Below are 13,534 nucleotides of genomic sequence, written 5' to 3' on the forward strand. Positions count from 1 at the left end.
TTAAAATTATAATTGAGTTAATTCCAGTTACAGTTGGTTACAGAATATTTTGGCACTGATATTTTGATCCTGTTATTTGAAGCTCTTAAGTTTTGACAGTAAGGGATTCCCCCCCCCCGCCCCCATGTTTGAGAAAACAAATATTTAAATCAGATTTATACCAACATAGATAGATTTTCATTGAGAAAATCCTTTTCTAAGAGAATTTCTGCTTTGTAGCCAACTCAAGTTTTTATATATGGTGGTTTTAAGGAGATTGTATTTTTATGTTCCTGAACTTATTTTCACAGAGTTATTCATGTAAAGTTTTTAATTAAAGAGTTGATTCATTGATCAGATCAGTCTGTGTTAGATTTTTGTCATTAAAACTTCTGCTACCATAGCCTTTCTTTTGTCAAAGTTCAGTTTTTCTAGATAAGTGTATGAAGATCAAAAATTGTCAAGATTCATTTTTTCTGTTAATTTTAAGTTATTAACAAACTAGGACAGTTTTTGCTATAGTTAATTTTGTTTTGTATTTGTCTACCAAGTCTAACTTTTCTCTGACCAGCTTTGCAGTTTTTTTGTAGTCCTAAGGTCTTCTTCTCCAGAATGAATTTTATATGTGCGGTTAGAGCAATTATTGGTTTTATTATTTTTTTATTTTTTTAATGTTTATTATTTATTTTTGAGAGAAAGGGAGAATGAGAGACAGAGAGCAGGTGGGGATGGGCAGAGAGAGAGGGAGACACAGAATCCGAAGCAGGCTCTGAGCTGTCAGCACAGAGTCCGTCGCGGGGCTTGAACCCACGAACTGTGAGATCACGACCTGAGCCTCAGTCGGACACTCAACCAACTGAGTCATCTAGGTGCCCCAGAGCAATTATCAGTTTTATTTTGTGTTGCTTATTATATTTTGATAATGATAATTAATTGTGAATTAGATAAAAGGTGGATAATTTGCATTTTATCCTTGTTAATTTGTGATAAACTTGTGAGCAGTTCCCTTTAGAATACTGAAAACTTGTTTTGTTATTCAGGATTCGTCTACTGTATTATTAATTAAATTATTTCATATCCTTCTAGTCATTTGTGTACAATGTAGTAATTGTCCACACCGTTGACAGAGCAAATAGCAAATGTTCTTATTGGTTGTGAGATAGTGATTATCCAAAACTTTTGCTATATTAATGTCAGATCCATTAAATAAAGATTGTACATTTAAGGTGTGTTTATTCTAGAAATCAAAGTTCTGAAATTCCAAAAGTTATTCCAGTAAGGCAAAGCTAAGATGATCAACCTAAATCCATATTTTATTTAATAATTTACAAAAATCTAAAAATTAAAAATAGGACGGAACAAAACAAACGCAACCCGAACGAACCTGAGTGAAAATCTTAAAATCTTAACTTCCTCTGAGTTGGTGATTGGATTTTGCACTTACCTTTTATTTAATAATTTTTTAACCTGTTAGTTTTCATATTAAAATGTTTTATAGGGACACCTGGGTGGCTCAGTCAGTTAAGCATCTGACTCTTGATCTAGGCTTGAATCTTGTCTTGGGGTTGTGGGTTTGAGCCCCACGTTGGGCTCCCTGCTGGGAGTGAAGCCTACTTAAAAAAAATTTATAAATAGAACTTTTGGGGGCTAATTTATGAACTATAGCATACATTTGTGAAATTATAACAATATGGTTTCCAACGTCCTGAGCAATGGATTTATTTTTCCCAACACTGAAAAACTATTCTTGTCAACTTTTTGCCAATGTAAATGAACAGGATCGTAATATACTATATTCTAAAGTGACATTTTACTTTCATTTGTTCAAATACGTAATAAATTCACTTGGTTCACAATTCAAAAGGTGAAAAGGATGTACCAGGAAAATCTCTTGTTCTGCAGCTCCCTGGTCCCCTTTCAAAGGTTATTACTTGTGTTAACAGTTCGTATATTCTTCCAGATAATTTTTGCGTACACAAATAGTATGTGTGTGTTTAATTATTTTCTTTCTCTTTTTATGCAGTTGTTAGTATACTAAACCCATTCTAAACCTTGGTTTTCCATTTATGTTTTTTATGTTATTTATTTATTTATTCATTCATTCATTCATTCATTCATTTATTTAACGTTTATATACTTATTTTGAGAGAGATACACAGAGTGAGTGGAGGAGGGGCAGAGATCTAGAGGAGAGACAGTATCCCAAGCAGGCTCCACACTGTCAGTGCAGAGCCTGATGGCGGGGCTCAAACTCAAAAACTGTGAGGTTATGACCTGAGCTGAAATCAAGAGTCGGACACTTAAATGACTGAGCCACCCAGGTGCCCCTGGTTTGTTTGTTTTTTTTTAATTTAAAGACACGAAAAGTGTTCTATGATTCTGCTTTAAAATTTCAATTTAAAAGTAGTGAACACAAACAGTGTTTATGTGATTTTTGTCTTATACTTAGTTGTTTGCATACATTTTTCTCCCTGGTGTAAATGCCCATGAAGTTTAAGACCTTATATTGATCATCCTTATTTTATTTCAGAGCCTAGTACACTGTCTTGAGCATAAGTGCACAGTAGCTTTTTTATTCTAGTCAATAAATTCAACTAGTAATGAAAAAAGGGAACAAAGAATAGAAATACGGTAGTCCCCCCATCCTCAGGCGATACGTTCCAAGCCTCCCAGTGGATGTCTCAAACTGTATAGTGCCAAACCCTATAAATATTATTTTTTCCCTATACATACATACATACATACCTATGATAAAGTTTAATTTATAAATCAGATACAGTAACATTAACGAAAATAACTAGAACAATTATAACAGTACACTGTAATAAAAGTTAAGCGAATGTGGTCTCTCAAAATCTTTAAATTTTTTTTAAGTTTTCCTTTAAGTTTAAAAAAAAAATTTTTTTTTAAGTTAATTTACTTACTGTAAGCTAGGGAGGGGCAGAGAGAGGGAGAGGGAGAATCCCAAGCAGGCTCCATACTGGCAATGCAGAGCCCGATGCATGGCTCGAACTCACGAACTGTTAGATCATGACCTGAGACAGAATCTAGAGTCGGATGCTTAACTAACTGAGCCACCCAGACACCCCTCTCAAAATCTTATTGTACTGTCCTCACTCACCCTTCTTCTTGTGATGCTGTGAGATGATAAAATCCCTGTGTGATGAGATGAAATGAATGACATAGGCACTGTGACGTAGCATGAGGCTACTATTGGCCTTCTGATCATCTGATCCTGGGCCATGGTTGACAGTGTGTAATGGAAACTGCAGAAGGTTTAACAGCGGATAAGGGGGGACTACTGTAAAATTGGGGGACAGAAAAGGGAACTGGTGTAGATATTCAAAGCTTCTTAAACTTAACTTATAAATAAAAATGCAGATATAATGAAAGGCTCCCATGGAGATAAATGTTTCCTGAAGAGGAGAGGAGAAAAAATGATGGAGTTGAATGCAGAGAGATGGGGTGGGGATGATGGTGGTGAAAAGTTGAGAGAGCGAGAGATTTGCATGGGATTGTCACACTTTCTTATTACAAACTGTAGCTTGCAATAGCCTGGAGACTACGTTTACAAATTTTTTGTTGCATAGGCATAATTGCATGCCCCTTGCCACAAATGTCAGGTGAAATTAAACTTCTGTTCTTGTGCTAAAAGCTGAATAGATTCATTTCTATTAGACATGCAATTAGTTTACCAGTGCATCTTATTTAACACTTCTAGAGTGCTTTTATCAGTTTTTGACTCCAGTCTGTTCTTTATATTGATTTAATTTTACAAACATTTATGGGGTGCCAATTCTTTGATAAGTTGAGACCATCTGAAAATAGAAATCTTTATACTACTCCAGTTATCGTCCATATTCATCATTTTTATGATTTTTTAAAATAGCCTTCCAAGATAAATTCGAAGTAGGAAATCAGACTGTTAATCCCTAGGAAATAGCACATGTGTAATGTTTGCTGCAAGATTGAACAAGTATGTTTTAAAGACCTGTTTTCTACACCTTGGGTGCATTTTGCTTGTGTAGATAGCAGCTTGTCGGTTTGTTCAGCCATAGGCAAAATCAGCCAGATGGTAGCAATTAATGCCTGTCTTCAGAGGAAGAAGTAGTGTTGTCTCTCTCTTACTCCTGAGAAGAGTAGTTCTTTCTCTGAAATCCGTAATTTACAATTGACATTCTTTTATCATTGAATTGAGTGCTTCTCCATTTCTAGTCCTTTTGAAGAAATGGATATTGCTTCATCTCACTGAAGCTTACTTTTTCCCAACAGTATTTGTCAGCACATTATGTGGTAGCTAATTATGCATCCTTCTTTTAAAAGCGTATAAAGCTGCTCACCAGCATTTGTTTTTAGGGAAACACAAATCAAAACCACAGTGAGATACCATTCACAACCACTAGGATGGCTGTAATAAAAAAGACAGAAACAAACAAAACACAGTAACAAGTGCTGGTGAGGCTGTGGAGAAATCGGAACCCTCATGCATTGCTGGTGAGAATGTAAAATGGTAGAGCTCCTTTAGAAAATGGTTTGGCAGTCCTCAGAAGTTAAACATGGAGTTACCATATGACCCAGCAATTCAAACTCCTAGGTATGATACCCAAGGAAACTGAAAACATATGTCCACACAAAAACTTGTCCATGAATGTTCATGGCAACATTGTTAATACTAGCCCCAAAGTAGAAACTGTTCAGGTACCTATCAACTGATAAATATATAAATAAATGTTGATATATTCATGCAATGGAATGTCATTCAACAATAAAAAAGAAGAAAGCTTTGATACATGTTACATGGTGACTGAAAACATTATGTTAATTGAAAGACGCCAAACACAAAAGGTCACACACATATTGTAGGATTCTATTTATATGACACTTCCAGGATGAGCAAATCCATGAAGGTGGAAGGGAGGTTAGTAGTTCCCAGGGAATAGCATGATGGAGGAGTGGCTGCTAATGGGTACAGGAAATTAGTGTTGATAGGTCCATAACTTTGTGAGTATACTGAAAACCATTGAACTGTGTTCTTTAAAACAGTGAATTTTATGGTTATGTTAATTATATCTCAATTTATAAAGCAACTTTGATAAGACTGTTTTGTATTGTTGGTATATATTAGGCTTCAATCCTTCAGAGACCAAGATTCGAACACCTGATGGGAAAGTGTGGCAGGAGGCTGAATTTCAAAACATGAGTCGAGAACTGTATCGAGACTTAGCACTTCACTTTGCAGGTGAGAGTGGAGCGTTCTTAGATTTTGCATGTTTTATCATGTATGCTATCTGACATCATATTTAAACCTAAAATTGTCACCAAAATAAAGGTATTTCCCTTTTTTAACTGCATGGTATACCAAAGTAGTTGTGGTTTCAGTCATAAGGCTCTCTTAGCGTCTAGGCTCTGCTCCAGGATTAAAATTAGCATACATGGCTGATGAGACAGAAACTAGGTTATTTTTAACCTCAGAGACTCTCTGAGTCAGGCCTGTCTGATTTGAAGGAAACATAGCAGAGTCTAGTTGAAGTTTACTTCTACTAGACTGAGATCTTTGAGATGGTCAGTAATTTGGTAGGCAGCAGATAAGATGATACTACCATGAGGGCAAAATGCAGAAAGAAAAATCAACGTTATAGGAACGGAATACATTTAGAGAATTGGAAATAGGAGGAATTTACGGAAGGTTGAAGAGGGAAATGGGAAGGTGATACTGTAATGTTATGGAATGCTTAGTGCAATTTGGGGTAAGGTGATGCATTCGTAGTCTTCTGTACTTTTGTTTTACAGTTGTGGAAATGGAGGCTTACTGAGTAATTTCCCCCAAGTTTGTATCTATAGATAGAGTAGTTGAGAATGGAAGCCAAAATTCAAAGCCAACTCTGTCTGACTCTACAGCCTGAGATTTTTCTACTAAGCCCCCACAGAGATTTTGCTAATATATTTTGTGGTATTAAGTGTCCAGTCCAGTTTTCCTAGTATTATTATTGGGACAGTGTATTCAGGTTTTTTTTCTTTTTTTCCTGAGATGGAAAAGGAGTATAATGTAATCGTTAAGAGTAAAGATTTTGGAATTAGCTTACAAGGGTTCAAATTCTTGCTCTGCCTCTTATTACTTATGTATATACTACCTGTGTTTTTCTCATCTGTAAAAGAGGGATAATAATAATATACCTCTATAGGTCAGTATCTTTACAGACCAGTAGAATGATGTATGTCAATGAATTCTTTAAGAAGTCTGCCTGGGGGGTGCCTGGGTAGCTCAGTTGGTTGTTATCCAACTCTTGATTTCAGCTCAAGTCATGATCTTGTGGTTTTATGACTTTGAGCCCCATGTCAGGCTCTGTGCTGACCACACGGAGCCTGCTTAGAATTCTCCCTCTCTTTCTGCCCCTACCCTGCTCGTGCTTTCTCTGTCCCTCTCAAAATAAATAAATAAACTTAAAAAAAAAAAAGGGTCTGTCTGTTGGGGTACCTGGGTGGATCAGTTGTTTGAGCGTCCAGCTTTGGCTCAGGTCGTGATCTCAGCGTTTGTAAGTTCAAGCCCCATGTGGGGCTTGCTGCTGTGAGCACAGAGCCCACTTTGGATCCTCTGTCCTCCTCTCTTTCTGCCTCTCCCTCTGCTCATGCTATCTCTCTTAAAACTAAACATTAAAAAAAAAAGTCTGTCTAGTAAGACTGCCTTCTCTTTCATGGTGGTTGAACTCTGTCCATTAGCTTCTAGCTAGGACTGACCCATCTACTTGTGTTTTAGGTTCCATTTACTCTTGTAAAAGTTTAAAGACCTCACTTTGTCCTTATTTCCTTTCTTTGGCATCATCAAATTTTCCCTCTCCTCAAGGTCATGCCCATCAACAGACTGTCTGCTAACGTGCTGTTATCTCAGCCGTCATGAAAGAATTGCTGCTTTTGGCCCTGCTCTCTTCGGTTATTGCCTTGTTTCTCTCCTATTTGTGGCACAACTTCAGAAAGTTGCCTTATACTCATTGTCTCCGGTTTTTCTCCTCCCTTTCACTCTTGAACCCTTTTCTATTTGGGTTTTGCTCCGCCTTCTCTGTGGACTGCTGATGTCAAGGTCATCAGTGACTCCCACATTGCTAAATCCAGTGTTTGATTCTCAGTTGTCATCTTGATCTCCCTGCGACATTAGACATGATAGATTACTTCTTTCTTGAAACGCTTCACTTGACATCTAGGGTTCCTTAAGTGTTTGGTTTTCCTCCTGAGTCTAGCTACTCTTTTTCAGATTTTTTTTTTTTTACCTAATTAACTCCCTGATATCTGAACATAGTCATGCCCAGGGCTCAGTACTTGGGTCTGTCTATCCTTTTTTTTCCCTTTCTTTTCTCTTCTCTTCCTCTCTCTCTCTTTTTTCTTTTTCTTCCCTTACTACTACTGCTACTACTACTGTTTATTTATGTACACTCTAGGCAGGCTCGTCTAGTCTCAGGACTTCAAATATTTTCTGTTGCCGTTGATTCCCAAATTTATGTCTCTGGCCCAGACTTTTCCTCTGCACTCAGACTTGTATCCAACTGCTAACTCTACCTCTCCCTTTGGATATATAATGGATTTCTCAAACTTAATAAATCCAAAATGGAGCTAACTAAATGGGGTCATGATACCCCCTTAAACCTACTCCTTTGGTAGTCCCTCTATTTCTGTTAATTCTATCTTTCTACTTCAGGCCCCAGATCTTGAGTCATCCTTGACTCCTCTATTTCTCTCAGACCTTATGTTTCATGTTGTTCAAAATATATCTAAAATATAACCACTTTCTCCACCTCACCACCTTTCTCCAGAGAAAGAGCAGAGCTCTATATGTATTTTAAAGTTTACATTTCACTACTACCTAGGTCCAAGCCACCATCAGTCTCTTGTGTGGATTATTGCAATAGCCCTCTCATTGGTCTTCCTGCTTCTGCCCTTCTAGTAAGCCTGTTATCATCACAACTGCTAGAGTAAGCTTGTTAAGATTTAGTTTAGATCATATCACTCCTTTGCCCTAAAACTTCCAAAAACCTCTCGATCTCATTCTTAAGTAAAACCTGAAGCTCTTTCAGTGACTCGTAAAGCCCCACACAATCTGGCCCTCAGTTATGTCTCTGACCGTGGTTCTCTCTACTCTGTGTTCATTTCACGGACACTGGCCTGCTTGCTGTTTCTCAGGTATGTTCCTACTTTAGGACCTTTGACTCACACTTCCACTCTGTTCAGAGTGCAGAGCTCTATATGTGTTTTAAAGTTTACATTTCTTCAGATCTGTAATTGAGGTTGATTTTCAAGTTTATATGTGTAGCTAGTCTATTTCCCCAGATTGGAATTTAAAAAAATTAGTGAGTAGTAATTTATATGTGAAATGGCTTGACATATTTCACGAGCATAACCATAAAAGGGTTAATATTTGGGAATATTATTTTATGAAGTTTTATTCTGGAAGTTCATGAATATCTCAGATATGTAGGAATTTTTAAATGAAATAAGAATCTGTGAAAGTACTCACCTGTGAGATTCTATAAATGATCCAACCCTGGCTTGGAAAGCATTACTTTTGTAACTTCTTCCAGTTTGTGAAATTGTGAAAATGAGGAAAATTTTTCGAGGGTTTTCTGGAAAACAACAACAGCAAAACAACACAACAACAAAACAAAGCAAAAATGAAAAACAAAAAATGAAAACTTAGAACTCAAACTGTAGGGGTAGTTAGTGGTAATCTTTAGACCTTTCCATAAGAGGAGTTGGCATTGGTAGCTTATGGGTCACAGAAGTAGCCTCAGTGAAGATTTTTTCCCCCCTACCTGAATCATGCTTTATGCTGATTTTTCTTACTGGGAAGAGGACGAATGGGTGGGTAGGAATCATTATAATGTTTGCTATAAGTGTTTCTGCTTTTCAGATGATATCTCTATGAAAGAGAAACCTGCTGAAAAAAGTAAAGAGAAAAAAGTGGTCAAGCCAGTGCGAAAAGTCCAAAAGGTAACACAGTTATCAAGTCCAGAAGGCAAAACAGGTTGGTTTTCTCAATATCATGCCCATCCCCATTACATAACACTGAAGTGGCATTCTATATGGAAATAAGTGGTTTTTTTTTTTTTAAGTTTATTTATTTTGAGAAAGAGAGAAAGAGCGCATGCATGGGGGAGGGACAGAAAGAGAGGGAGAGAATCCCAAGCAGGCTCCACTGTCAGCAGGAGCCTGACATGGGGCTCGAACTCACGAACTGTGAGATCATTACCTGAGCCAAAATCAAGAGTTGGATGCCTAACTGACTGAGCCACCCAAGTGTGCTGGAAATAAATACTTGTTAACCAGATGTTTTCATTGTTTGGCACATAGAAAAATTCAGTACATTTTATATATCATTATTTTGTATACATGTTTTATTGAGGTATAGTTGATATAGAATAAGCTGTACATATTTAGAATGTTAGTTTGATGAGTTTTCACATATGTATGTACTCATGAAACCTTATGTTCACCATAATAGTAAACATATCTCCCCAGCCCAATTGTTTAATCATTATTTTTAATAGAAATTAACCAGATTACAGGTAATGATTTTTATGTAGTAAACTTTTATATATAAAGGGATTGCCTATGACTGTCACTACATCCCTTCACTTACTCTCAAAAGAGAATAAATGTTGCATGAGAAAAATATAACAGTCCATGCCAATACTGGTCAGGCCAGACTCTAAATAGATCAGGACTGAGAAAAAGAGAATTCCCTAGTTTTGTAGTTATTAACACTTCAGGCCTAGTCTAGGTTGCCTGCATTTATAACCTGTTCTGTTCTGTTATGTCTAGCTTTGTTCTTTTGGTGAGTAAGTTAATTTTAGTGTCCCTTGGTTTCCCCGTATGTAAAATGGGAAAGCAGTAGTATTTTTCTCACAGGGTTGTTGTGAAAACTAAAATAATTAATACCTAAAAGCATTCAGTATGTAGTATTTGGCACATGGTAAGCACTCAAATGTTAGGTATGATTCCATTAATAATAATTATTATTTCTGGTATATTGAAAATGGTTATTTAGCTGTCATATTTATGTTAGTGAGTAATTTGGCCTGAGAGAGTGGAGGAAGTTGAGAATTTGTCACTTTCAGTTTGGAGACATTCAGAATCAATCATTCATTCATTCATTATGCAGATATTTTTGAGCACTTTATACGTGTGATGCCCTGTGCTATACTAAGCTTAGGCAATACAGTGGTAAGCAGGATACACATGGCCCCTACCCTCTTGGAATTTATAATCTGGTCAGGAAAACAGTAGATAGTAGATACACAGTTATAATAGAATGTGACTAATGTATGATAGGGAATTATAGGAACATGGAGCAGGAGTGATGAGGCACTGGTGTTTTTTTTTTTAATATATGTATTTTAAGTTTATTTATTTTAAGAGAGAGAGAGAGAGAACGAATGGAGGAGGAGCAGAGAGAGAGGGAGATAGAATCCCAAGGGGCTCGATGTCACGAACCATGAGATCATGACTTGAGTTGAAATCAAGAGTTGGACGCTCAACCGACTGAGCCACCCAGGTGCCCCAGAGGCACTGGTTTTTAACCAGACACTTGTTTTTCTGATCATAGACTAATCTATGGAATGTGAAGTAACAGATTTTGTGACACCCATTGTTAACCTCTAGATGTCAGAATGACCCTGACTATATACAAATCAAAATTTTATAAGAACGTGAATTATCTGAACACAAACTAAGCTAATTTTTACATTAAAAAATATGTCAAAGTGTTATTTTTATGTGGTATTATGTAATACTCTTGCCAGGGGCATAGTTTGAAATGAAGCACTGGGACCATTGTAACTTGTAAACACTGATCTTGGATTGTGTTTTTCCAGTTTTGTGGTAGACTAATTCCCATGTATGCACTGTGCAGTGACTGACAGAGAATCATTAAATGTGCTAAAGCTGTGTTAATAGTTCATCAATAACTGAAAGTCCCCTTTTACCACCAGCGACTGCAGTGAGACTATTCTAGAAAGCCAGAATTTAGAAATAACCACACAGCATATTCAGAAGCCAACATTTATAAATAACTACCCAGTATATTCATGGTTGCTTGCTTTTGATTCAGAAATCAAGAGAAGCTGAACTCCAAGAGAAGCCTGTTCTTTCATTTTGCCTAAGAACATAGTTTCTTATAAATAGATTGAACAGTAGACTTAAAGCCTTTTAAATATTTTAGATCGCTTAAGGTTAATAACAAGGTGCAAAAGCACTTAAAAAGTAAACACGGATTCATAATTCATGTTTCTTAATACTAGATGTTTTATTAAAACTGCGGTTTAATTGAAACTTTTAAATTGAAGCCTTTTTAAAAGAACTCTAAATTGGATGTCCTTTATTACAAATGCAATAAAATAGCATTACAGAAAGCTTGAAAAATGAAGAAAACAGAAAACCACTACCCTCACTTAAAGTACTAGTGTTTTGTTTATTTCCTTCCAGTAGTTTAAAAATCATAATAGTAGGTGATGTAATCATTGCATACATAACATTTTGTCTTTTTCTCTTAGCATTGTACCACCAGAACTTTTTTCTTATTTCTTATGGAAATTATAATTTGCAATAGCCACACAGTACTCCACCTGTGTTGGTGTATGATGATCTAATTTTAATTTTTTTACAGTCTGAAAGTAGTAAATGAAGAGTTTTTCTCTTAATCAACAGCTGTGTTTATTGGACCATACTTTCACAAACTTTTATAATGAGGGCAGTTTATACTGTTGGCGATGTTTGCTTTTTGAGTGTCATTGTTTTATGCATAGAAAAGTAATGTACAGTTCTGCTATGTATCTATAAAATATAATGTGAAATTCCTTATAATACCATTCCCTTAACAGTAATCACTGGTAACTGTGACATGTTTCTTGGGATTTTTTTCCTACGCTTAGCTGAAATCATTTGTTTATTCAGCAGACATACACTTTACTATGTGCCAGGTACCGTTGGTAAACCAAACACTTACTATACTTAAGATATGTTTTTTGTTGTGTGCCCAAACTGTTGAATTCAGTGCTCTGCTTCTTGAGGATTCAAGAATCATTAATGTTTGGTACTTAACGTCCAAAGCATTTTTTTTTCAATTTTTTTTTAATCTTTATTTATTTTTGAGAGAGAGACAGCGTGTGAGCAGGGGAGTTGCAGAGAGAGAGGGAGACACAGAATCTGAAGCAGGCTCCAGGCTCTGAGCTGTCAGCACAGAGCCTGACGTGGGGCTCGAACTCACAAACTATGAGCTCATGACCTGAGCCGAAGTCGGATACTCAACTGATGGAGAGCCACCCAGGTGCCCCATGTCCATAGCATTTTATACTTATTTGAGATGTGTGAATAAATCAAGATTTAAACAAACTGCTAATTAATTTTGGGGACATTGGGTTAAAAATTAGGTTGTAAACCCTCTGACTTTGGCATAAGATCAGCATAAGATTAATTACAAAACCTGTATGGTTGAGTAGATATACTTGAAGTTTTAAATTCAACCTGGTATGTGTATGTATATATTTTTTTAGGTAGCAGTCGTCTGATAAGTACATCTTCTTGGCGAGATGGACAAAAATTAGTAAAGAAGATTCTGGGGCCTGCACCCAGATTGGAGCAAAAAGAGCGAAGAACAGCATCAAGTGACAGAAGTGGAAGAGAAAGAACTACTAAATCTGGTGAGTAATTAAATTATTAAATTAAATTGTTTCAGTAATTAAAATTGTTGAGAAAAGCAATTAAAGATTGCTTGTATAAGTACGTAGAGAAGGTGAAAGTACTCTTGAGAATGCTTTCGGAATTTGGTTTATAATTGTGAATGTAGCTCAAAAAAGAAGAACTGTTCTATTGGGCTTGTCTGTGGATAATTCCATATATAGATGTTATGATGACTTTTATTAAGGATTCTATTTGTTATGTTAATTACATTTAGCTGCCAGCTGCATAGAAAAGCATCATTTAATTAGGTTTTATTAGACTTTTAGGGACCTTAAGAGACTAAGTCCGATTTGTCTTTCTCTACACAAACGTAGGCAGACATTCATAATATTGGCTTTTTTTATTTGACAGATTAGGAAACAGGCCCTGAGAGAGAAGTGATTTTTTTTCTCAGGGTATATATTCAGTGGGTGGCAAAATTTGATCTAGAATCTAAAACTCTTTGGTTTGACCCTCAAGGCCATTACTTTTCTCTTTGTGAAGTATCTTAAATGCTCTTTGAGATAACTAGTTACTTGTTTCATGAACACTAATTTTGGGAAATGAAATATAAGTTAACTACAGGCCAGCTTTCCTTTTCAGGAACAAAATTTGCTTTAATTAATTTGAGCTTCTGGAATGGATTCAGTAAGAAATGCAATCACAACTATAATTTGGGATATAGAAATCAATATATACTTTGTATTTACTCCTCTTTACTTTCACTAGCTTATAAATAAACTCATATGCATTCTTGGTTTAAAATCAAGCCATGTCAATAAGCATTTAGATTTTAAAATGATTGTTTTTCTATCTATTTAATTTTTTTTCTGTTATTCATTGGAGAGTTGTG

At 36.0% G+C, this 13,534-nt stretch overlaps 1 protein-coding gene across 4 annotated transcripts in view; it reads left to right on the forward strand.

Moving 5' to 3' along the window:
* The window catches only part of CEP350 (centrosomal protein 350), a 157,322-nt gene that overhangs the window by 34,314 nt on the left and 109,474 nt on the right, over positions 1-13,534 (forward strand). For all 4 annotated transcript variants that reach the window (XM_086693113.1, XM_086693116.1, XM_086693114.1 and 1 more), the window contains exons 7-9: positions 5,105-5,218; positions 8,876-8,989; positions 12,516-12,662. In XM_086693113.1, the coding sequence (XP_086549239.1) occupies positions 5,105-5,218; positions 8,876-8,989; positions 12,516-12,662 (375 nt within the window). The remainder of the gene's footprint in view (positions 1-5,104; positions 5,219-8,875; positions 8,990-12,515; positions 12,663-13,534) is intronic.

The sequence above is a fragment of the Puma concolor genome, chromosome E4 (assembly GCF_028749965.1).
Source record: "Puma concolor isolate L17-30 chromosome E4, mPumCon1.1.hap2, whole genome shotgun sequence".
Classification (NCBI taxonomy): Eukaryota; Metazoa; Chordata; class Mammalia; order Carnivora; family Felidae; genus Puma; species Puma concolor.